The sequence below is a fragment of the Equus quagga genome, chromosome 8 (assembly GCF_021613505.1).
Source record: "Equus quagga isolate Etosha38 chromosome 8, UCLA_HA_Equagga_1.0, whole genome shotgun sequence".
NCBI classification, from domain to species: domain Eukaryota; kingdom Metazoa; phylum Chordata; class Mammalia; order Perissodactyla; family Equidae; genus Equus; species Equus quagga.
The window spans coordinates 33,924,419-33,951,075 of record NC_060274.1 but is presented as its reverse complement, the minus strand read 5'-3'; the positions used below and the strand labels follow the sequence as shown (position 1 = coordinate 33,951,075).

Here is a 26,657-nt window from a genome sequence, read left to right as displayed (position 1 = left end):
GTCATTTTGACAATGTCTGTGGTTTTAAATATCAGGATAATTTATATTTCAAAGATGAGCCTACACTTTGTCTCATTCAGGCATGCTTTAAAGTGTCTGTGGCAAATATTTTTTGCAAATTACAACCTATATCATACAAGCATATTCTTTAGCCTTAGCTAAACATGATGCTGCTATTTCAAATTGGGGTTTCATTCATTTTAATGTAATTGCATAAACAATTTAGTTTTAGCTCATGATTCTCACGTAAGGGAGAATGACCATCATTTTCCAAGGTAAACTGCAAGACAGATGGGCTCCTAGCAGGGCAGGGCGTTGACATCAATATTGCAAGTGCAGAAGCAGTGGTTTTCCTTTGCGAGACGTGCAGAAGCACATTATTCTTACAGAACGAAAGCTCAGTCTGTAGCTGTATTTGATTTTCACTTTGACCAAGTGCAGGGGACCGAAGGCTGTCCTTGGGCATTGGGTTTTTCACCTATGATGGCGTCCGTAGGAGGAGTGAGTGATTTTCCATGGGCAGGATTCGGAGGATGGGCTGGGCAGTTGCTTTGTCCTCCCCAAAAAGAACCTACACTGGAGAGGATTTTGTGGCCACTGGTGCAGTTCACTTAGAGTTTCTGAAGAGAGACCGCATCTTCAGTCACCCTAGCTCATGACCTCCTCTTCTCATTGTGAGGATTTTCTCATGTCTGTTTAAGTAAGTGCTCCCTTCGTTTCTCTTAAAATTTGTATTTTTTTCTTTATACAACACTGTGACTTAATGTGCCATATCTTATTCCATGTATACTCTGAAAAGATAAAGCAGGTTGAATGAACTTTCTTTTATATGAAGTTGTCTAATGATTTTCTCTGTTTTGAAGGATGAGTAGTTAAAGCATCCAGGCAAAATAAATAATAAGTGAAGAACTTATAACAGAAATTGTATGTAGTTGCTGAAGGTCTTACAGGCAATCAATTTGTTAGTACATCTTTTAGAAAGTGTTTTAGCTGTCCAGCACCTCTTCAGAGAGCTAGGCACTTACATTGAATCAACTCGATTAGCTTGACACTGATCAGGCGTTTGTCTTCTCAGTGTTTGACGCTGTAGTTTTCTCCCCATATGTAGTGTGTAACATCAACTTGTTTTAGTACCATTTGTGCCATTTATTTTTATTCTCCCTGAAGCTTGTGTGTAAATTCAGAATTAGCGTTTCAACAGGAAAATCATGAGAGACCTAAGTAAATAGGATTAAATGATATAGAAATGCTTTGCACACACAGAAAGACAGTCTGGTTTATATTTTGGTTGGAAATGGTTGGGTGAGCTTCTATACCTGCCTCTTGATGTTTGATGGACATAGTTGTTTATATATTATGATATGGAAATACAGATTTTCTGCATCTTAAATGAAACCACATAGTTATGGATGTTTCATTCACAAAATAGTATTTATATGTGTAGAATGCCTATGTTTAGCCTATTAAGTTCTTTCTTTGTATTTGTTTAGCAAGAAGTGTCCAACTCAATTGTAATCAGGTTCAAATTAGATATCAATTGCTAACAAAACACGTTATCAGCATTGTTTCATTTTCTTTTTATACATTTTAAGCTCTATTCCACACACAGACATGACATGACAACTAATTTTGCCATATTGACAAGAGTTTGGTTTTTAAACCAAGTAGTGTAAATATAAATATAGCCTTAGGCAGACTGTGGTCAGATTATCTATCTGAATACAACCTCATCTTCAAAGATCTTTCCCCATTCCTGTCTTAATGTTTTTCCTACAAATATCTATTTACTCCCTGTCATGTGCCAGGCATGGTAGTGGGCTCTGGGGCCGCAATGGGGAGGGAACAGGAAAGATTCAATCCTATCCTTAGGGACTTTCAGTTTAGTGGGAAAGATGGACACTATGAAAATATACAATTATGCAAATAATAAAAATCACACAAATAATTCAATAATTAAGCTGTGGGAGCTACCCTAGTTTGTAATAATAACATCTCTCTTACCTTCTGGAGAGAGCCATTGGTCACCCCTCTCCTTCATTAATGAGAAGACATAAGTAAACCTATCATTCCAGCTAGGAGTGTGCTGTGGGACAGAGGTCTGTATTCTGTGTTTGTGCTCATGCTGCCCTGTGTACTGCGAACACTTTCTTGTGCAAGCACACTATATTAGGTGTTGGGAGAGGAATACAAAGATGGGAGAGGCACAGTCTTTGCCTGAAGGAGTAGGGGAGAGAGAGTATGCATACAAAAAAGTCTATTTATCCCTGTATCTATCTATGTAATATATGTGATGATTAAAACAAGGAATTTCAGTTATTCTTACGGGGTGAAATGACTTCTAGTTTGGGTAATCAGCTAATGTTGTAATTTTAGCTGATCTATAGAGAAATAAATTGGATTTTGATAAAGAATTATGGTGGAGAGGGTGTTCCAGGAAAAAGGAATAGAATAAACCAAGGCAAGAAGGTGGGAAATTCAAGGATTAACTCAAGGAAGAAAACCAGAAACAGCATCAAACAAACAAACAGTTATAAGGAAATAGGAGGAGATAAGTTTTGGAGGATAAATTGAGGCCAGATCATTGAGGGCTTTTTTTTTTTATTACCTGTTTAAGGATATATTGAGAAAGACCCTTTAGGAAAAATTAATCGGCACCATTCAGGATGGTAACTGAGAAAGGCCTAGAACTCAGAGCCCAGACTTGTTTGTTGCTTTCATCTACGTCAGAGGTGAGGAAGGCAACAATTGTCGGTGGTTCCGCTGGCAAATCAGTGTTTAGGGTTTGAAGCAAATTTGCAACAATGCCCTGAACTTTCCTAGAGATAACCTCTAGGATGGAGAAGCCATTAGGCCTCCCGTCTGAAGTCACACTTTCTAACTGATTTATAAGCCAAGTTTTCCTGATCTGTTAGGAACAACATGGTAGCCTCTGATATAAATGCAGGTATTTAAAACAGAAAAACCATAAGGATGGCAAAGTAGACAGATTTTACTGGACATCACTACAAATATTTCTGACATGATTTTAGCTGATCTATGAATAAATGATCATTCCAGGCTTGAGAGTTAAATATTTAAAAGTTGGCTCCCTTTTAGAGTTCATGTATAATACAGGACTGATTTTCTGTGCTGCAGACTTCCGCCCTTCATTTCCTTCTTTTTAATACACTATAATTCTTATTCTACCCTTTTTCAGTTCCCTGCATGAAAATTATTTAAACGTTGCACACAAATCTCTTGTGGAAGAAGAAAAGGAAATTCAGTTTGTGGCTCTCAGCGGGAGTTAAGCTAATGCCGCTTAAAATAATGCCGAAAAAGAAGTACTTATCTGCAGGCAGAGCGCCCCTGATTCTCTTCCTGTGCCAGATGATTAGTGCCCTGGAAGTACCTCTTGATCGTAAGTATTAACGTTTTAAAGCTGTTAGGCCCCGGAGTCAGAACCTCCCCAGCATTTGCCATCACTCTGAACTATGCAAGTGGAGAGATGTCTGCGTGATACTGAAAAGCTAATCAAAATTAATTTAGCTGTACCTTCAGCACCTGGTGTTTATAAAGAATCACACCATAGAAATGGCCATTGAAACGGTCAGACACGCTGTGCCATCCTTGTCATTAGCCTTCTTCCCCCTCAGGTGCCTTTTGTGTACCACGGGAGGGGTGGCCTGGGAAGGAGTGGTTGGGGGCTGCCCTGATCCTCCCAACGGACGACTCTTTATAGAAGCAGTCCTGCAAGAAAGCTGCGTGAATCTATTTACAGCGATCATGGAGCCCTCCCCACTTTTCCACCCTCTCCCTTCAGATGCTCATAGTGTTCTCCGCCAACCCCACGCCCCTCTGTATCCTCACGCTACCCATAATTCATTTCTCCTGATTCAGACAAGGCAAAATTCACTTTCAAATTTTGAATCTTAACTATGAGTCTAGATCTAGGAAATGTATCATATCTGAAGCCTAGTGAAGCGTCTTTCTTGGTTGAAAATATGTAATCAAAGATCGAGATGTAAATTTTGAGAATAAAACAAGCCACCTGCAAAAATGCTATTCAAAATAGCGCAAGTAACAGCTACTATATTAGCCCACCCCTTTCCTAATGGTAAAGTATGTACTGTGCTCTCCCTGGTCTGGGTGGCCTGTTTGTGAAAAATAAAGATAATGCTGGGTTCCAAGTGATTACTTTTCCTGCAACGGAAAGCAGAATTTGCACAATTACTATACTTCAGAATTGATTTTCATTTATCCCTAATCTGCATGACCTCTTTAAATCCATTAGCTTCCTGAATAGAACATCTGTTTGGCAAACTTTCCAAGGTGCAAGGAAGATAGCATTTTCCTGGAGCTATTCAATTGTTGGGATGTCATTTTTTGTCAAAGAGGTTGCAGCTGCTGGTGGAAAGACATTAGAAGACATGTGGTTTGCCCCACACTTTGTTGACTTCCTTTGCTGTGTGTCTATAGTCTAAAGTACAAGAAAATGCAATATTTTACTTATTTTCAAAAAATATTCATTCGGTGACCTTAATTTCTTTTCAAAAAAAAAAATATATATACGTGAATGGTTAAGCCCATTGAAGTTGGAATGCCTAAGGGAGCATTTGACCTAATAGCTACATAGGAGAGAGAGAGACAACACTTAAGAGAAATGCTTTTGTTCTCTCTTATGTTAAATATATTCCCCCTTAATCTGACTGCTCAGTCTAACAATGAGAGGGAAACAGTCACCTACGGCTAACTCACTTATCGCTGCTAATGGACAAGAGGCAGAACTATGACGAAAAGATAGTCAGAGACAACCCAGGCACTCCTGTATTAACCTTTGCAAGTAGGAATGACAGGCCGCCCTGCAGAATCATTTGAATTATATGCTAATGTCACTTCTCCCCTGCCCGTCTTCCTTCCACCCCTTCTACATGAGCTGCTTCTTGATGTAGGTGCTAAGAACCACTGGGTGATTGAGGAATTCTGAAGCAGAAATATGCTAACAGTCTGAAAAGTTCAATTACTGACTTGGGGATTAACCCCAGAAATGTAAAAATCTAAAATCAGTGTTGGATTTGGCTTGGATGGAGCACGGTCATTGAGCAGCGTCCCATTGTTAGGTATTATTACCATGTGCATAGCGATGTCTGGGGATAATAGGATCAGACACTACACAGTATGTGACAACTCAGATTAATTGCAGATTTCAGCTATTTTTCAAATTGAGCATAATTACTTGTCCAGCACAACACGTATGGAATGGAATTAGCCGTTCCTATTTGTGGAAGAATCATTTTTTGCCTACAGCATTCCCTTTGTTCCTCCATATGTTTATGTGAGATAAATGCTGCAGGAATAAACAAAACCATTCCTGCACCCATTTCTTTCACAACTTCAACCTTTGCTATACTGGTTTTTTAGGTCAAAGCAAATAGACAAGATGCCTCTTTTATCTTCAGGGTTCTAACGTTCTTATTACTAACATCTGGTTTTCTTTAATCTTGTTTGCCCACTCACCTGCTGATATTGATGGGGAAAAAGCAAAACTTCTTGAAGATTGTAAGTGTCTTTCTGTAATTACCAGGCAGTGTGAAAATTTGACCATGTCTTTGTTTTTGAATTAATGCTGTGAATTAAATGCACAATTTTGTGTTTGGTGCCTAACGTCTTTTTAAGCATGTGTATTTACTTTGGCTAAACATTGCATTTAAATACCAAGAAGCAAGTTTAATATATTTCCTGCATGAATTCTGAAGACTCAGGTATTAATACTCTTTTTCTTTTGTGAATATTCCGTTCTACTAATTTCCAAGCTTCATTCACATCTGATGTAACTCAATGAGAAAATTCACACAATTTAAAGAGAATGACTATCTGGTTCTAAGACACAAACGGACTAGCTCTTCTCTACCAGACGAAGCTGCTAACCAGCATTGGGAGCTGCTGGGGCTGGAAGAATAAGGGTTCCCTGTGTAGTGGTGGAGGCTGGGAAGAGCGGCTGGCTAAGTGAGAGGACGAGAAGGAGATGGATCTTGCTAAAGGGAGGGGAAATTGGTACTGTCCAGTGTCCTGCATTTAATAGGTGCACAGTAAGTGATCGCAATAATGAGTTTAGCTTTTGATCTATATTTTAGGTGTTATTTAGATATTTAGTAAGAGATGTCTGGTGGACAGCAACCAGGCTGGAGACAAAGCAAGAGAACAGAACCACATTTGCATATTTATAAGACATTGGACACGAAATTGACAAATTTAGCCCTGGCCACAAGTGACCGCAGTAAAGAAAGACAAGAGCAGAGGGCAATTATTGAGCTTTGGGAAACGCTTGGTTGACAGGTGGAAGAGTTTTCACAAAGGAAGCACAGAGCATGGGTGGAAGGAAAGGAAAGATCCAGAATATGAAAAACTTAAATGATCCAGATAGGTCTTTGTTCAGAGGGCTGTCTTGTACATTGTAAGATGTTTAGCAGCATCCCTGGCCTCTACCCGCCCGATGCCAGTACCACCCCCTACCCCAGTGGTGACAACCAAAATTGTCTCCAGATGTGGCCAAATGTCCCCCGAGAGCTGAGGGCAAATTGCCCCTGGTTGAGAGCCCCTGGTCTGTGTGAACAGCTCCCCCTGGAGTTGTGCAAGGCAGTAACTTCTACCAGGAGAATTTGATTCTCTTCTCTGCTTTCTGCCTTGGTAGTCAAGCCATTTTGCTGCCCTGAGCAACAAAAGAAGTTGAAATAGGGTATATCTCCAGTCCCTTCCTGTTCTAACACTGATTCTGGTTCTACCAGAAGAAGGACATGGTAATCTTAGCTTAGAGTAATGGACATTAGATTAGATACTTGCTTTCTTCAGATTAAATTGTTCTAGGTCAGAATGGTCCCCCCCCGCCCCCCCCCCCCCCCGCTGTGATTTGATAATAAATGATCAGATAACAGTTTGAAGAGTGAAATGGAAATGTTGTCTTCTATCACAGAGAACTTCACAATCCATTTGTCTTCTAAATAAGACTGTTTTATCTTTCTTCCTGGTAGCCACCTATCTCCTGGCTCTAATAAGACATGTCAAATCCCAATTTAACCATCTTTTTAACATTGACGCCTCAAATTTATTTGTTCCCAACATGTTTTAATTTACATTAGCACACTAAAGACTAGAAGTCAGTTACTCTTTCTTAAGAAACGCAAATTTACCTCATAACTTAAATTTCATTGAAAGGCATTGTTTGAACCAAAGGAATAAGAGGAATTTCTCATTGTTACATCAGAAATGAAATGGTCTTAATTTTAAGCTTGTATTGGTAGTTATTTTCCCAAACTTATAGTGAGGGAAAATGGATTTTGTGAGTGCATAAAAATTACCAAAAGGAAGTTATGCTTTGACTTTGAAGTTTTAGGAGACTTTTAGTTAAAAATCTACTGAGGTGTGTGCTGCCAAAGTAGAAATTACTAAAAATTTTGGAGCAGATTTAGTTTAGGTTAAGTGATTTTAATACAGAAAAAAATTATTGCTATTAAGATACTGAGTGTTTTATTTCTTTACATTGTTCTTCTTTCTACAATGAAGTGGTACAACCTCCAACCATTACTCAGCAGTCTCCAAAAGATTACATTATCGACCCTCGGGAGAATATTGTAATCCAGTGTGAGGCCAAAGGGAAACCTCCTCCCAGGTGGGTGTGCTTTCTGCTCTGTGATGGTACTGAAAAGAAGCATGGATACTAAGATGGACGTTAATTTCAGATCCTGTGCATCTCTAAAGTATCTTTTGTAGGTTCATTGTTTTTTTCTCTGCTTCAAGTCAGTTTGTTCTTCTTTAAAAACCCAGATGATTGCATTTCCGTACTCATACCCTTCTAGGAAATGCTCAAAAATTGTGGGGAGATATGGAAAGAACCTTCCAGTGGCTCTACTGGCCTTATGACATGAGCAAATCCCTTTGCTCCGGGCCTCAGATCCTTTACCTGTAAAATAAGGAAGTTGAATTTGATGACTTCTGAGATCTCTCCCAGCTCTAGAGGTCTATATAGTGGTTCTAGGTTTTGCGAACTTGGCAGAGGTCAGTACTCAGGATTCTCCATGTGGATCTTGGCATGAGCACTGCATAGCATTGTGGAGTTGGCAGAGACACCAGAGATTATCTGGTTCAACCAATATATTTTATAGATGAGCATCTGATGCCCAACAATGCGAGGTAACTTACCCGAGCTACCACAGCTAATTAGTGGATGATTTGTTACTTGTCCAATGATAGGTGGGAGCTATGGAGAGCTTGATTATTATTATTAGGTATAATGTGGGTTTTTATGTAATAAAGGAGTGAAAGTCTCTTAATATTTTATTTCTGAGTTTGTCTGTTACCAGTCTTAACAAACTATCACAGACTGGCACCTGAAAAAAATTAGCTGGTACTAAACACTTAAGTATATCAAACGCTTCCATCAAAGGTTTGCTTCAAAACAATGTATTCTACCGTATAATTAGAAACCCTCTGGCGCTCAAGCCTAATGTGACGTCACACAGTTTCAGTTTCACACCTGTTTAATACCGCCTGTAACTCTCTGTAAGGCAGCATTTCTCCACCTCAGCACTATTGATATTTTGGGCCAGGTAGTATTTCGTTGTGGGGCTGGGGGCTGTCCTGTGCATTGTAGAATGTTTAGCAGCATCCCTGGCTTCTACCTACTATATGCCAGTAGCATGCACCGCCACCACCTCCCGCTCTAGCAGCTGTGACAGCCACTGCTACAAATAGGATAAGCAGTGGGAAGGGAAATCCAGGTGAGCCTGGAAGGCATAGTGCACTGGAGAGAGTCATGCCTTTGTAGGAGCGTGGCCATTGTTGATTTGTGACTAGTTATGAAGTATTGAATTACATGAGCTCTGTGGCTTTTATGTAAGGCAATCTTTTATATAAATAAAAACTGAGAAAGAAGAATTTCGATTGACAAATTGAAATACTTCCTAAGGAATTTACAATATCATCTCTGGAATTAAAAATTCTCCAAATATATTTTATATGGAATTACCACTTTTAATAACCAACATTTAAAACACCCACTGAATTCGTATTTCTTCCCCTACTCTCAACGTACAGTTTGCATTTTGGTAACTTGAAACTGGTCTGATCACTTTTAAACACACATGTATATTAGTACTTGTGAAGGCCTTTCTTGTCACATTTCAGCCCAGAGCAAATTTTTATAGACAGGTTATCAACTCTACGAACAATGGCGTTTACAATAAAAATGCTAATAAAGCTCGAAGAGAGGGTGCCTCCAAGACCTGCTTCCTGTATTTTCTTTGAAAAATGACAGGCAATTTGTGTGCATCATTTCTTTATTGAGTCCAATTTCGGCTAGTTCTAATGAAGACACGTTTCTTAAATGTATGGTCAGCACTTTTTTCTAAGTCGTGATTCAATGAAACATTTTAGGTATGGAGCCTATTGCTCTTTAACTGAATACTAAAATCTAATAATTATTCCTAGAAACCCATAAAACTGCAAGGAATTTGTTAAAGAGTAAGTAATCCTGTTTTTCTGGACGGTTAACAAGCTTAATCCTTTACGTGTGGGGCAGCTTCTCCTGGACCCGAAATGGGACTCATTTTGACATAGATAAAGACCCTCTCGTCACCATGAAGCCTGGCTCAGGAACCCTTACAATCAACATCATGAGCGAAGGGAAAGCGGAGACCTATGAAGGAGTCTATCAGTGTACAGCCAGGAACGAACGCGGAGCTGCCATTTCTAATAACATTGTTGTTCGTCCATCTAGTAAGTGGGACTTGTCCATCAAACGGGCCCCTTTTTAAAGTATGATTCCAAGACTCAGCATCTATTACATCATCCAGATACTATTACAAGAAAGCAGTGGCATTGATTCCAATACTCTGACCTTGTTTTGCTTGAAAATTACTGCTCCTTCCACTTTACCCTAAGTTCCTCAGCCTAATGCTTTGCCAACCCAATCCATCTTTTATACAAGTCCAGAGTAAAAGACCAGGGATAAGAAAAGTGTTTCTTCCCCGAATTGATCTAATTATTAATTTCTCATGTATCTTATGTAAGAGCAGACTTCCTCCAGCCAGATGGAAATAAATTCAGTATGAAATGGATAATTGAGGTCTAAATGTTATTTCTTTAAACATTTTTGTTTCAAAATTTCACTGGAAATAGAGTGACCTCACTACCCTGATATTATTGTGGCTCTTTTTGCACTGGTCGGTACCCAAGAGCAGTGACCATTTGCAGTTCTGGTCATTTAAAAAAACTTTTTTTATTACATGTGTAATACATGTTCAGTATGGAAAAAATTAACTACAAATAAAACAACAAAATTTAAAAATTACTCATGAATCCTTGCATTCAAGGAAATAATTACTGTTCTTTTCATTTTTTATAGGCTGATATGTATGAATGTGTTTAAAATGAGCTCATTCTAAAGTACTATTTTGTAACCTTTTCTAACATCTACATATCGTGTATTCTCATATCAATCTTATAAATAAATATATTTATAATACCATATGATATTCAAAGGTGTAGGTGTACAATTACTTATTTAACAAATGTTTTGATATTTCAGTGTTTTCCATTCTTTTGAGAAGAGCATGATTGTAGCAAAATTATGTATCTTCTTAATGATTTATTTAATATAAATTCTTAGACATGGAATCACTGACTCAGAATTTATACTATTAATGGCAATTAATAAAAATTGTCATTTTTTTTTACTTTGACACTGTGTTTAGAAATTACCTTCTTGTTATCTTAATGTGCATAAATTCTGAGTTATTATTTCCCCAAAAGTTTCGTTTCTCTTTCTTTCTAGTGCTTTTTAAATTTTCGATGCACAGATATCGTAGGAGTTATTATTTTATTTCTTAGGGTCTCCACTGTGGACCAAAGAAAAACTTGAACCAATAACGCTTCGAAATGGCCAGGCTTTGGTGCTTCCCTGCAGTCCTCCAATCGGATTGCCGCCACCTATAATATTCTGGATGGATAATTGTAAGTGTTAAAAACATGAACTTTCTGTACTCAAGGGTCTTATGATTATTTGCTGTCACCATAAATCCTTACCTCATAAAATGTTTATAAAATGATTTAGAGATGCTCAGGAAAGTAAATGCTCATTGAAATAAACCACATGTCATTGCCTTTGCGCACTCGATTTTATTGAGCACCTACTATGTACCAGACACCACTCTAAATAAACCGAACGAATGTCCTGCTTTCCCTGGGCTTATATTCAGTGTGGTGGAAATAGATGGGGGCAAAGAAGGAAGCAGAGAATAAATACATTTAAAACATGTGTCAGTTGGCATTAAGTGCTATGAAGAAAAGTAAGCAGACTTTTAAGCAGAGACTTACAGGAATAAGAGAGCAAAGCAGGCCCCTAAATATCTGGGTGGAAAGGGAAAACGGGTGCTGGCCTGTAAGGCAGGAGCATCCCTGGTGTGTGTTAAAAGCAACGGGGAGGCCAGTGTGGCCAGACTGAGTGAGCCAAGGGGAAGAGGGATGGGAAAGTCCAGGGGCTCAATGCAAAGGGCTTGGCTTTTGCTCTGAATGAAGTAGGGAGACACTGAAGGAGTGACCCTACGGGAAACCGGTAGCGGTCACGTCACTTCAGTTCACATGTGGAGAACAGAGAGGACCAGAGGGAGAGGCGGCAGAGCTGTTGGGAGGCCACTGCTGTCATCCAGGCGAGAGTGGATGGGGACCTGGACTCAGGTGGTGGGTAAGAAATGGTCAGATGCTGCATTAATTTTGAAGGTGGATCCTTCAGGATTTATTGGGGTCGAGTTTGGGGCATGAGAGAGAGGAGTCAGAGATAACTACAAAGTTAAGACTGAACAACTGGTAAAATGGACTTGCCATTTCCTGAAACAGCAGAAGCCCATAGAAGGGAGGAGATCAAGCTGTTTTGGATGTGCTATGTTTTTTCAGTCAGTTTTTGGCTTTTTATCCCCAACAACAGCAAATATTTATCGGGCCTTTACTAAGTGCCTTTGGTAAGGACTTTATGTGGGTTATCTCATTAGTTCTTTACAACAACGCTATGAGGTATGTCTCATTATTCTTTCCACTTTTTAGATGAGGAAACTGAGGCACAGAGACATGAAGTCATCTGTTAGGCAGTGTGGCATTGGTCCCTCCTACCCGTCCCTGTCCTCGAGGGCGCCGTCTGTTGCTCTGCCTCTCCCGCCCTCTATAACCTCCTGTGCTGATAGGTTGGCACGTGACCTTAGAGGCAGCACGGAGTTCTGCTTGGAGAGCAGGGAACCGGGGTTTGGGATGTGAGGTGTGTAAGACATCCGTATGGAGATGCCCAGCAGGGGGAGTCAGAGCGACAGGGGTCAGAAGAAGACTCAGGGCTCCAGTCAGCAACGTCTAAATGTTTGCGCACAGGTGCTCCTTAGAGCCAGGGGCTGATGAGGGAGCTAAAGGAGGGAGTGCAGGTGATGAAGAGCAGGGGGCCTGAGGCCAGGAGCCCTCCAGGGGCCCGGAACCGAGGGGGAAACCAGCAAAGCAGACGAGAAGGAGCAGTCACTGAGGTAAGAAGGGAACAAAGAGAGTGGTGTCCCCGGAACGAAGTGCAGACAGAGTGTCTAGAAGACAGAACAATCAACTGTTTCAAATGCTGCTGATCCATCAGATAACTTCCGATCTGAATGAGAAATGACTGCTGAACTTGACATCAGGGAGACCGCTGCTGACCTCGACACGAGTCATTTAGGTGGAATTGTGAGAATGACTGCAAAATATTTGTGGGGAATACGTTATATTCTTGGTGACATGATTTCCTCTGAAATCACAGGCTGTACACATTACTAAAGATAAAATTTACCTCTAACATTTAATTTCCATTTTTGACTCTTCTTATGTGAAAGCGCTCAGAGAAAGTATCACAAAGAAGTGGAAAATAGATAAATAAAGGAATGAGTGAGCAAGCATATTTTTCCTATTATTACATAACAGTTTTTTTACAGATTTTGAACGAATAAGTAGCAAATCAAAAGTAAATAGGTGGTGTATGGTGTCGAGAATAGCAGTATCCAAGTGTCACTGCCAACATGAGGCCCAACATTTGGTCCTTGGTTCTTATTTAGAAATGATGACCTTTCTACCTAATAAAGAGATATATGCATGTAACGTCTCAGAATCATCTGAATATGTGACATAATTTTTTTTCCATATTGCATTGCTGGCTATGTCCTTTTCATACATTTTAGGCTGTTGGCAAAGCATCTAGACCTTTCAAATGAAATTGCATCTGGAATATGAGAAAAAGTTCCAATCTGTCTAGCATTCTTTTTGCAAGATGATATTATCAAGTTGTTCCTATCTACATGCTTTTTTTTTTAATGTAATGCAAAGGAACTCAATGGGCAAAGTGCCACCATCCTCATAAAGCCCCATTCCCTTTAATTTGATCTACCAACATTGGCCAATAATGAAATACAGCAGGAGAAATGGAAGAGAACAATTGTATGCTTATCTTTAACTCTTTGTATTCATTAAATAAATGTATGTTATTTTTCTGCATTATTTTTAAAACAACCCTTTCCCTAGGGATTAATGGTTTAAAATCAGGAATTTACAACCACCAACCAAACACCTTTCTTGACTAAGAACTTGGTTAACATGGCTAACCAGTGTTCCTTCAAGCACTGATTCCACATTTCCCTGCCTTTTCCTGCCCAAGGCAGTGGCAAGCTTCTAACCATAATTTTACATTCCCTGAAATGTTAGATAGGGCACCTGCTGCGTGAGGAACAACGGGTTGACTCAGACTGGAGAAATCCTCCGGGAGACAACACGTGGCCGAGGCAACGGGGATGTGCAATTTTTCCTCGCTCTCTCCCTTCAGAGCTGACTAAGTCACACAGCTGAAGCTCTGTGCAGAGTCAGAAGCTTCATGCTGAGTGTGAGCCAGCCAAGTATAAATTCACGCTTACATCAGTGGTCCCACCTCCCTGAGTCCTTCAGCTGCTTAGAAATCTTCCCTCTGTGCCTGAGGCTGGACAGTTCCTTAACTGGCCCGGAGGGGAAGTAACTAGTTAAACATGAAACCGGAAGTCAGAGTGCCCACAGTTATTCCTTTAATTACAGAGCGCTTGTTAAGGACCAGATGTGGTTTCAGTGCTACAACAGTGGACAAAGCGGATGATGGTGTCTGTCTTAAATTCTAGTGCAGGGAGACAGGCAATAAGTCATACCTGTGACAAGGGAAATACATTGTATGTTAGAAGGTGATAAGTAATTCAGAAAAGAAAAGGTAGAAGTGAGGGAAGGCTGGGTGTGAGAGCCTCGAAGAGTGTGTCTGCAGTGTTAAATAGTGTGATCATCGAAGCCTTTTGTTAATTGCTCGTTTGCTGCCTGATTCCTCAATTAGATCAGGGACTCAGGACAGGGACCCTGGCATGCCCAACACCTTGCACAGGGCCTCACTCACAGTTGAGTTCTCTCACTGTGTTTCATGTCTGACCACATATGTGTACATGCAACCCAAGTTAACATCCGCACGAGCTTCCTTACTGCATTTTCTAAGATACGCATGTATATGTGTTTAACAGCTAGAGACTGATTTAAATAGTAGGAAAGGTCACACAAATTCTTTTGTCAAACGTTTTTCAGTTCACATTTGGCTTTTAAAACACTTCACTATACAACTCTGACCTCACCTCTGCCCCCACTCCAGAGAAATTAGGGTCAAGCAGGTACAATTAGAGTTTTATGTTTCATTTCGTTTTTCGGGGTTTTTTTTTTTGTTTTTACAGTTATTTGCTTTTACTCAAAGAGATTTATAGAGGAAAATATATTCAAGTGAAGTTCACAGAACTATTAGCAGATGGATTTATCTTGCTAGTTTGGAAAGTGGCTACTTTATGATGGAATGACCTGGATATCTCTCTGCCTTTCTCTAGCCTTTCAAAGACTTCCACAAAGTGAGAGGGTTTCCCAGGGACTCAATGGAGACCTTTATTTTTCCAATGTTCTCCCAGAGGATACCCGTGAAGACTATATCTGTTACGCCAGGTTTAATCACACTCAAACCATACAGCAGAAGCAACCCATTTCTGTGAAAGTGATTTCAGGTAAGAGTTCAGCTTCCTGAATCTGTCTTTCCAGGATGTTTACAAATGCACAAGATATATTAATTATTAAGTATTGCTGACTTTGAAATAAACAGGTTCATTGATCAGGAAACTATCTGTGAATAGTCACTGAAGTGTTGGAATATGTGTTATAAAGAGCATGCATATCCTAAATACTATAGTTTATATTTTTTGCTGTTATTACCATTATTGTTTCCATGACAACTTTCTGAAGCTACTTAGTGTTCTGAGCATTTGGGTGTGCTTTATGCCCCATGATGCCTTTAATTGGCAGTCCTGCAGCTTCCAATGTATATTCACGTATTACTGATTGGGGGTGGCTGAGCGAATCAATGAGCTAATCACGTATAATGTGAAGTACTGTTTTTACTTAGTAGGGATGGCCCTTGATCAGCATAGCTGCATTCGTTTGCTTTTGTTGCCCAATACTTTATTTTTACGATACCTTCTCCCCTCCTTTTGTGCATTCTTCATAATATTCTGTTTATTTCAGTGGATGAATTGAATGACACTATAGCTGCTAATTTGAGTGACACTGAGTTTTATGGTGGTGAGTTATGGTGATTGTAACTGCTATACTCTCCTTCATTGTAGAATTTAGTTCACTAACTTCACCTCCATGCCTATTTAACCTTATTGCTTTATGAAATTCCTAGTTGCGTGTTTAGTATCACTAGAAATAAATGTATGTTTCTGGCAGAATTTAACCATAAGCTTTAAAACATGTCACTAAAACATCTTCCATGTTGTATGTATAGTAGTGAAAATTATTATAACTGTTTTCATGTAAAGAACCACTTCTCGTGATTTGGAAAAAATCTTTCATGTACGTTCAGAATTGTAATTTTCATTTTTTGTCTTGTTCCTCATGAACTTTCCTCATGAACTAAATAAGAGTTGGCAGGGTTTACTAACCTGCTAGAACACTAATCCATCAAAGTCTTAGGAACCTTTAGCCACTAACGTTAAGTGGATTTTGATAGTAAATCATGACGTTTCCCATCTGTTTTCATGTGACATTATCAATGTCATAAAATTAGCAACGTGTTTCTCTTAGTTTTGTTTAAAACCAAGTCACTATCTTCAGTGGAAATAATCCTTTTAAAAATAGAGCATTTAACTTCGTTCTCTTAAAAAGAAAAGCATTTGGTTTCTTTTTAAGGGAAAGTGGCTCTCAAGTGTATAGTCTATCAATGAACATTATGGGTTCTGGATATGGGTCCTCTTAATAATCTAGAAGGCAGAATTTCTACTCTATTAATGTTTTCCCCTTGAGATAATGAAGTAGAAGAGATTACGGTACTGTCCATGGCCATAGTAGATATACCACAATTCCTTCCTTACTTTATTTTATCTTATTTTAATATACTCCCGAAAAGTATGGCCTCAATAGCATTCCCAAAGTGATTTCAGCACGGTAAGGTCTCCTCCACCATCTCTAAAATCTTAGAAAAACTCTTAGATCTCTCAAGTAATACCTTCTCTGTTTTTTTTTTTTTTTTTTTTAGAAATGAGAATAATTCATATATTACCTTTTCCTTCAGTTTTTGTAAGCATCAAATAGAGAGTACATTAAAGTGCTGGAAACTATTAAGGGCCGTAGCACCTTAAGATGGTATGATTTCTGCTTTAAGTTCTTCTGAGAGGCCATCAGAGCATAAGGCCGCATTTAGGCAAGGTCTCCATATAAAAGAAAGTGGCCTGTGGAAATCTCCCTGAGAGCTCTAAGTTGAGTCCTCTTGGTTTGTCCATTGTGGAAACCAATTTCAGTGTATTGAACTCCACCATTTCTCAATCTGTGGCACACAATTTGCAGACCTCCGTCAGTAACTCTCTGGTTTGGTTTGGTTTTCCATAAACCTGGCAGTTTGGGGGGTCTTGTTAGATATCCACCACAGGTTTAGCTCCATGATTAGTCAGTGGAATTGACTATAATGTTGTCCCTGGTGTAAACCAAATGCTCCTTCCACAGTCATTCCTTTCAGAAAAACCTACCATCTTCCAGAAGATGACAGTTCCTTTTCTCCTTAACCCCAGCACTAATCTTAAGGGATAGATAGTTGAATAACATGATTTTCTTCACTATGCCTGCATTTTGAAAATTTGCCAACCAGCCAAAAGTTCATAAAAACCTAACCCAAATTAAGGAAACGTACAAAAGGAAAATAGTCCTTCCTATTAGTGCTTATACAACCAAAATTATTTTTATTTCTAGCTAAGTGAGTGAGTGATGGCTATTTGTAAGGCAGAGAGAGAGAGTGTGTGTGTGTGTGTGTGTGGTTTAACAAATTTCACGATCAATGTTAAATGGTTTTGAAAATGGATTAGATTTTTAGACAGTGAACTGTTTCTAGAAATACATATTCATAACTCGTACTGCATATTGATTTTCCTGTTTACAGCTAAATCAAGTAGAGAGAGGCCACCAACATTTTTAACTCCAGAAGGCAATGCAAGCAGCAAAGAAGAATTAAGAGGAAACGTTCTTTCACTCGAGTGCATTGCAGAAGGACTGTAAGTTAACACTTTCTGTCTCGGTGGACATTTCTTATGAAAACAAAGTAGATCGGTAGAGAGGCATTAGTGTCATAGGAAGAGTCATTGGCTTATACTAATTCATTGTTTCCAAAATAGACCATATGAATCTCATATTGTTAAATTATTTTGTTAATGTAATAGTGTTCCTCCTGAAATGAGTATCACTAATCACCTTACAGTTGCTATGATTATAACTAGGCTGTATTATTTTGCTGCTGTTATATAACAAACCACCTCAAAACTTAGTGGCCTAAAAACTATAGCCGTTTACCATTGACCATTTGTTTACAGGTCTGCATAGTGGTTGTGCTGTAGCAGACTAGATCCAGCTAATTTCAATTCAGCCTGCTCTTGCACCTGCGGGGTGGCTCAGCTATGGGTTCGCAATTCTGAGGATCTCCTGGCTGTTAGCAGGGCAATGGAGCTCTTGGCCATGATTTTCTCACATCCCTCTAGCAATTATTCTCCTAGCCTAGCCTCGAAATTGGCACACCGTTACTTCTACTACTTCCTGTTGGCAAGTCACAAGCCCAACTTCTTTGCAAGTATCTCATCTGATGCCTCAAAACTGATGCCACCCCCAGAACCCATGTGCCCTTGACAGGAGTTGCAGGAAGGCCTCGGCTCAGATACAAGAACAATGCTTCTGTTGGGGACACATTTGAGGCAAGCTTCTACAGAGCCCGTCTTGTGCCTGGCACAGAGCAAGTACTGTTGGTATGGGCACATTTGCTGAAAACATTGAATGGAATCTCGGAAACATGTTGTGACCACATGTTGTGATCTGTGTTGTTCTTGACCTGGTAACTCAGTAGTCTCACATTTCTTCCCAGAATTTGCCTCCAGGAATAACTTTACTGCGGGAGACGCATGGAGGCCTCTGCTGGTCATGTCAGGAAATCACAGCATGCACCATTCAGTTCCCCTAGTAAATGAAAAGTAGCAAAACCCCCTTTACAGATATTTTAAATATATATCTTTCCCACCAGAAGTGAAAAACAAAAAATAAAACTCTTGTAATTTTCAGTGTGTTAGAAAGTGGTTTCATCTACCCACCTCCAACCTTTTGGGAGTAGAGGCAGCAATTCTCACAATTTAGTGATTGCCCTTCCCACAAATGATATATTACCTAAAAAACTAAAATATGGTCAATATTTGGAAATTACGTAAAACTTCCAAAAGAATTTTTGAAACTTTGGGATGTTGTAAAACTGAAATCGGGGCTCTATGACTTACAAACCAGTAAGCATAAGACTCGTGGAATCAAAATATTTCTCATTCTTAACAACTGCTCAGTGGCGTCATAGGCCTCAACAACAATTTGTGGCTTAGTTGAGCTGTGGTTTTATATTTCCAGCCCCATGACCCTCTCACCTTCAGATCATATGAGATGCAGATTAATCTGACCATAAGGAAACATCGTAATATGCTATCAGATTCCATATGTGTATAGTATCTTCAACTTTTCAGAATGATTTCACATCTTCTACCTTTTCATATTCATAGCATGTGTTATTCTAGAAGCTGTTTCATCAAATATATATATTCGATTATTTTTATTCAACCAAACAAGCCAAAAACAATTCCACAAATATTTAATTAATCCCGCATGCGTTTCTAATGACAAATATTGTATCTTCCTGAGGGCACGGACCATTCTTTTTTCGTCTTTATCTTCCCAGCACACAACTCAGTGTCTGGTCTATATTTCAGTGCTTAGTAAATATTCATGTTGAGTGGTTTTTTTATTTTACCCTCATGAAAACCTTCTAAAGTGACTAGATCAAGTCAAACATTATTATCCCCCTTCCAGCAACTAAGGAAACTGAGGCCCAAAGAGGTCGAGGATCCAAGATCAGAGAGAAATTTAGGGACAGGGCTGGGGCATTGAAGAAGAGCTTTTAACTCTAAGCCCGTCTTCTGGCTTTCGTCTTGCTCTATATTTCATGATTTAATCGGAAACACAAGTGAGAAATGGTGTGCCTAATATATGAGTTTGGTCTGTTCTTACCAACTGGTATAACATTTTTAAATACCACTGATAATGAAATTAAGAAAACAGTGCTTTTCCTCTAATTACTGCATTCACATCATCAGATAGCCTGTTATAAAGTAGAAAAGTTCTTCCATTTGATATAGAAATGTGTGGAAATGGGCACAAATATTATATCGGCTCTTTCTCTGTACATTTTTAACTTGAGCTGATAAAAAATGATAACTTGATATCATTAGTTTCGTGGTAATTCTTCTGATTGACAGAGTACCTTCATGTAAAATTTTCCAAGGGTGCCTCATTGATCAGACTTTGAGGAAAATAATTAGATCCTTTCAGTAAAGGAACTGTCGCTAACATTCTCAGTGCAACATTGAAGTCAAAGTTTATGGTGCGCCATAATTAGTATGGTTCTGCTTATGTGAAAATGGTAGCTTACAGACTTAAATATAAGGTTTTGAGCATTAGTCATAAAACCGTGATGCTAGTTAAAATATCTATATATTTATCATGATATTTATATAAAGACTTTGTTACAAACTTGCATGAAAATTCACCCTCAAAAACGGTTAGGTGAAATTCTTTTTTTATAACACCATTATTTATTTGTCTTATCAGGCCTACCCCAATTATTTACTGGATAAAAGAAGATGGAACACTGCCAATCAATCGGACATTTTATAGGAACTTTAAGAAAACTCTGCAGATCATTCAGGTTTCAGAAGCAGACTCTGGAAATTATCAGTGTATAGCGAAAAATGCTTTAGGAGCCATCCATCATACCATTTCTGTCACAGTTAAAGGTATATCCTTGGTTAAAATGCATTGCTCTTGCCTTCATGTGAGGCTCTAAATCTTCAATTAAATATGCCTTTGATTACATTCTTCAATAATAATAAATGGAAATTTGCATCAACATTCATGGTACCTTGAATCTCTTCTCGTTGCTATTGATAGTGCATCTAAATCAGGTTAGAAATTTGCTCCCTGGAATCTTTCTTAGAGAAGAATTCCAATTAATAAATGTAGACAGAATGAGGGTAATAGAAAATCACCATTAGAATCCCACAGTTAGAACTGCTGCAGGCGAAAGCAGGTGATGAATGCTAAAATTAGTAGATGGAACTTGAAGGAGAACCAGGATATTTGCACAGCTTCAAAGTATTTCTTCTCCCACCACCCAAAAAAAAAAAAATTAATCACTGAGGCAATTTTAACATATGTCTATAAATCAAGCTTAACTTCCATACTCTTGAGTGCGGGCAGGTCTCAGTGACTCACTTCTAATTTGTGGAGTATGCAAAGCGGGAAAATGGTAACTTTCCAGTGGAGAAACCTGGCAGACATCACCTTAACCAAGTGATCGAGGTTAACATAACCAGGAGTAAGTCATGTCCAGATCACTTCCTGCCTGATAGGATGCAATCAGAAGGGTCCATACTCAAAACCTCAGTCTAATCGTGAGAAAGCGTCAGACAAACCTAAGTGGAAAGACATTCTACAAAATAACTTCTCAGTACTGTTTAAAAGTCTCAAGGTCATGAAACACAAGAAAAGACCCAAAGGCTGTCAGATTGGGGGAAACTGAGTAAGGAGATGTGACAAGTAAACACAATGTGGTATCCAGAACAGGGTCCTGGGACAGAAATAAGACATTAGTGGAAAAACTGGGGAAATCCTAATAAAGTGTGCAGTTTAGTTAATGGTATTGTACCAATGTTAATTTCCTCTTTTGATAACTGTATCATGCTTATGTAAGATGTTAACATCTCAGAGAAAGGAGAAAGCTGAGTGAAGGACTTATGGGAACACTCTATACTAACTTTGCAACTTTTCAAAAATGCAGAGTTTTTTTGAATTACTCCCTAATTTTATAATTGTATGTATTCTACAGGGATCAGAATTTAAATTCATGTTTCTTAGCCCTTTCTGTACCTGTAAGTTGTTCTACAACCTTAGATAAATGTCACCTCTTTGATGTCTGATGAATTCGATGTCAAATGAGACAATGATATTTGCATCAAAAGAGTCTGGAAATAATACACGGTGTCAGTGAGTCTCTTTAAACATTCTTTTGAAAATCTGAATTGTTCTTTGAAGCATCACTTATACATCTGTTCACTCTAAAAAGATGAAACTAACAAATGCTTGGCAAAATACTTATTTTTATTATTAAAATCATTCAATATACTAAATTTGCCAGAATACTTCTTGGATTCAAACTTTTGTGTTTTTCTTTTCTTTCCTCAATAAAGCGGCCCCATACTGGATCATGGCACCTCAAAATCTCGTGCTGTCCCCAGGAGAGGATGGCACCCTGATCTGCAGAGCTAATGGCAACCCCAAACCCAGAATTAGCTGGTTATCGAATGGAGTCCCAATAGAAAGTAAGTTTCCTTGATTGGCTCCAGTTGGAATATATTTTCAGAGCATTTACATCTCAAGAGGGAAGGAATGGTGATAAAGTAATGGATTAAGGAAAGAAGCCATATGTAAGTTAAACAGAGGCACCAAACTACCTTTAGATTTTCATTCTGTTACCTTTAGATATTTGTGATGACTGAACAGTTTATGCTGTTAATACAACGGTATGTGTTTATTGGGACTTGGCAATATTTCCTCTGTTTTTTACATGGATCATAGGAAGAATGACAGGGTCAGAAATAAACATCACTGAAAAGTTCAGATTATCTTCTTTGTTCAAAACATCAGGTGGTTTGTGGAAACCTTGTAGGAATCAGAGCAGATGGGTGAGGAGGCTAGGGATAGAGCCAGGGGATATGACAAGAACAGGAAACACAGCCATAGTGGTTTCCATTCCTAAGTGGAGCCCAGATGTTCGCAAGGTCCCCAGTCTTCAGAGGTCACGGTCCCATTTAATACCCAAAGAAGAGCAGATCCTCTGACCCCGGTCATAGGCAGGTCACTCAATCTTTGACCCGTTTTCCGTCACTGAGTATAGCTGAGATTCTCCTTGACCAATACGTGCACCGTCCTGGCTGCTGTGTGTCACCTCTTCAGCCACCTCCCCTGGACCACTCCTGGCTCTTTCTCTCAGCCAGCCTCTCTGCACTTCCACTGTGCTGCCCAAAACAGTCCCCCAAACTGGGATCAGAGCCCCTTCCATTCGTCTTCTAAGTCACAGCCGAGACCAGTTTTGCAAAGCTTGGGTAAAGGCTTGGAGATAATAGAAGGGAATTATAGTAAAAAAATAAATGAAGGAAAACTTAAAAGGAATATTGCACTTCTGTGCCCCCTTCTTAAGGCATGGCCATCCACAAAGAGCCCACCAGCTCTCCTTTTTCTCGACCCGCCACCAGCTGCTGCCCGCAGGGGAATCTTTGAAAATTGTCCCCTTCTTGGAGTTGAGACCTTCTCATAGACCCAGACAGAGAGAAAATCAGTTTCTGTTTAAAACCCAGCCTTAGGTTCACCCTCCCAGTCAGTAGCATGATAATCTGCAAAGATATTCTTTTTTTTTTTTTGAGGAAGGTTAGCCCTGAGCTAACTACTGCCAATCCTCCGCTTTTTGCTGAGGAAGCCTGGCCCTGAGCTAACATCCATGCCCATCTTCCTCTACTTTGTACGTGGGACGCCTACCACAGCATGCCCTTTGGCAAGCAGTGCCGTGTCCACACCTGGGATCTGAACCAGCGAACCCCGGGCCGCCGAGAAGCGGAACGTGCGAACTTAACCACTGCACCACGAGGCCAGCCCCTGCAAAGATATTCTTCACTCACAATAAAGACAGCCTTCAGGCTTAATATGTAGAGCATCTTGGCTCCTCATTGCCTCCATGCCAGAATCAAAAATTGGTTCTACTTTTATATAACCAAAAGGTCCATGAAACTGGCTCTCTTGAAATAGTCTTCACCCTAAGATGGATTTGAAAACTGCTGGCAGACTTTAAATGGTCAGTTCCCCATTTCTCACCATTAGGGTCTCACAACTATGGGTCTAGACTGATAAGAGCACCCTGTTTCATAAATACTTATTAGGAGTTTGTGTCATACAACACAGTAGTTATCAGACACTCCGAAACAGACAGCCTGTGTTTACTGTAAAAGGAAATCTGTTCCTGGGGGTAAACAGAGTCTAAAGAGGCCAGCAAATGGGTTTTGGATGTTTCCACTCCCAATTTTAAGCATGATCAGGACCAGGAGGAACTGCAGAGAGTACTTTGTGGTTGTGCATTGGGAAGCTGTTGGCACTTTCAGATGCATATGAGTGAAAACTGAGAGAAAACGTGGAAGAAAGCCAGAACCGAAAAAGAAGTTTTATGGTACAAGATCTGATTTTCTTAGAAATGCATATAGAATGGCAGTAAAGGATGGAGCGTGCTCAGCAGCTCCGAGGTTCTGTGCCCATTTGTGGAAGGTTAAATGTGCGTCTGAGGTCTGGCCGCAGTGACACTGACAAGTGGGAGGGGCCATCCTTCTAGCCACTCAGTGGGAGAACCCGGGAGCCAGGGAGCCAGGAAGGTTGAAAAGATAACTCCTCGAGCTCGGCAGCCCGAATGCATTTATAAGCAGGGAAAATTGAGACGTGGGTGGGTCAGTGACACAGAAACAAGAGGAGATTAATTAATGAAGCTGATCTTTTCTCCTGATTCTCCCAGCTTGTCGTCCTTCCAAACCTGGCATAGGCAGGCCTCTGGGAACCTGGTACCTCCAGTTGTATTAAGAACTTTGCAAATGTGCTTATAGACACTCCCCTTAAATGAAATATTTGGGGGGAGGATCAAACGCAAAAGGCCTGCTTGTGGGGGGCACGTAGGGCCGTGGTCCCAGGATAAAAGTGGGGCCCTTCTGCTGTAACCCCAAATCATCTGATTAGGTCCAGAGCAGAAAGAGTTTAGAACAAAATCTCTCAAATGAGGTTCCAGGTCAGTTGATTTCTTCCATCCCCAAAGTATTCGTTAAGTCGCCACTGGAAGGCAAAGAGGAGGCTGAGCAAAGATAGGATCAGAACTCTGCAGTGCCTACAGATCCAGGGTCCCTCCACCTCTGGCGTGCCTCAGAGCCGGCGCTCTGGTGGACAAGCGAGGAGAGAAACAGCATGCGGCGTGTCAGCAAAGCTGCCCCGTGGCTCCGGCAGCAGGTGCCAGATATTTATACCAAGGTGAGGTGAAGTGTCCCAGATAAGTGTCTTTCTCCACATCTGGCGGCCAAGCTAAACATGCACGGATTACTGTTTGGAATCTCATAACTCAAAGGTGATGAACTTGAGGAACCTGGCAGGAACCCTCTTAGCTCTCTGAATGATGCTCCTACAGGGACACCACTGTTCCTGCCCCCGCCCTCAGCGGCTGGTCCATCTACAGCTTCTGCTGAGTAGTCTCTTGGCTAGACACTAAGTTATAAACAGCTAAGTTCAAAGTGAACCCTACATGCCCCCACCTTGTGCTGACCTCCCCTGATCCAACATAAGGAGTAAATGAGGACGAAAATTGTCAAAAAATTGGTAGAAGTTTGAGGAGCTTTATGCCTCTCCCCTTTCTACCCTGCTTGATAGTTTCCCCATGAATTTGGAGGCCCCAAACAGAATTTCCTTTGAGATTTGGAGACCATTCTGGAAACAAGGGGATGGGGCTTGTTTCTCATCTGCACCTTGCTGAGTTGTGCACGCTGCAGCGGCATCCAGCAAGGATGGGGCATGGAGGCAGGAGGGCGGAGAGTGTAGAACCTGCTGCAGCATACGGTGGCATGAGACTGGCATGGTGAGGAGGCCTAACCTTCAGTGGGACCTCAAGGAAGCCCCAGAAGTAGGCTGGGATCACAAGCTGGCTTGCCCACAACACGTTCTACCTAAGAGGCTGCAGAAACCTTGGATGGACCAGCTTCTGAGGCTAAGGGGCAGGGAACAGCTGTGCCTCTGCAGCAGCATCATGCAGGGAGCTGTGCAGCATCCCCACCAGGTGCTGCACAACAGAGACACTCTCAGGGGACCATAGTACCAGATACACAGCCTCCCCGCGCCTGGCTTGTGGGCAATAACCCAAAGACATTGACACTCTCTCCCCCAACCCCTGCAGGCTCTGGCTGCCAGAAGCATGTAAATAGTATAAAAGAAGAAGCAGGATCAGGGAGAAGGAGGGCTAAGATTTGGGTTCTGTTTGCAAAATTCAGTGTTGTTGATTTGTGACTGTGATTTTAGCACTGGAACCTACTGTTTTACAAAACCAGAAGAATTCATTCAAAAGATGTGTGAGCCTCATCTCAATGTCTTCCAAAACTCTGTCCCGCCAGGACTGGCCAGGGTACTTTAAACTTTCCTTGAAGCAAAAACCAGACTGTATTAAATATGGAATTTGCCCAAAACCACCTAAAATATTTTTAAAACAATCTACAGAAGTCAGGAAGAATAACACAGCTGCAGAGAGCTGGTGCCAAAAGAGAACTTTGGTTTTATTCTGTGACCTGTGGTGTCTGGGAGGGTGTGGAAGTAGAACCCAGGACCAGAAAGAAAATGGCCAAGGCCACGGACACCGTGATCCCCGTCCCTGTCCTAGCAGGCAGTAGGAGAGCCTAACTCTTGTCGATCTTTAATTGTCCCCCATGTGAATTGTGGTAGATCTCTCAGCTTATTCCACATGGAGCATATATAAGATCTCACCGTTATTAGGCTGAAAGTTCCCTTTTCTCTAAGAGATGAGAAGGGAAAGGAAGGAAGGGAATGAGAATGGAGAGAAGACCTCCTCCTGCCACAGTTACATGTTCTGCTGACGTTGGAGGAAGGGATTGAAGCCAGTAACACATCATAAGCAGCCAGGGGAATGGAGGCATGGTCCAGGATATTCCCAAGATTCCACTGGTGTATCATCCTTCTTCGTTTTCTCAAAAGTAAAAGGCTCAGTTCGCATCCCCTTAAAGGGGATGGAAGAAGTAGATAAAAACACAAACTCGTCTCTCACACCCAGAGATTTATTCTACATTATGCCCAAATGTTCAGATGTCAGATGATGTTTATAGAGTAGACTAACTCAGAAAATCTGAGCATTAATCTCGTGTTAAACAAACCATTATGTGCTC

At 40.3% G+C, this 26,657-nt stretch overlaps 1 protein-coding gene across 19 annotated transcripts in view; it reads left to right on the top strand.

Moving 5' to 3' along the window:
• Positions 1–26,657, top strand: part of NRCAM (neuronal cell adhesion molecule) — a 253,025-nt gene that overhangs the window by 179,817 nt on the left and 46,551 nt on the right. For 12 of the 19 annotated variants that reach the window (XM_046670448.1, XM_046670450.1, XM_046670445.1 and 9 more), the window contains 10 exons: positions 3,197–3,397; positions 5,518–5,535; positions 7,537–7,642; positions 9,551–9,747; positions 10,861–10,983; positions 14,904–15,074; positions 15,589–15,645; positions 17,498–17,609; positions 20,245–20,429; positions 21,882–22,013. In XM_046670448.1, coding sequence (XP_046526404.1) covers positions 3,292–3,397; positions 5,518–5,535; positions 7,537–7,642; positions 9,551–9,747; positions 10,861–10,983; positions 14,904–15,074; positions 15,589–15,645; positions 17,498–17,609; positions 20,245–20,429; positions 21,882–22,013 — 1,207 coding nt within the window. In that variant the 5' untranslated portion in view covers positions 3,197–3,291. Of the gene's footprint in view, positions 1–527; positions 701–3,196; positions 3,398–5,517; positions 5,536–7,536; positions 7,643–9,550; positions 9,748–10,860; positions 10,984–14,903; positions 15,075–15,588; positions 15,646–17,497; positions 17,610–20,244; positions 20,430–21,881; positions 22,014–26,657 lie in introns of those variants that run through there. The other 7 variants (XM_046670446.1, XM_046670455.1, XM_046670451.1 and 4 more) reach the window with 2 other exon arrangements.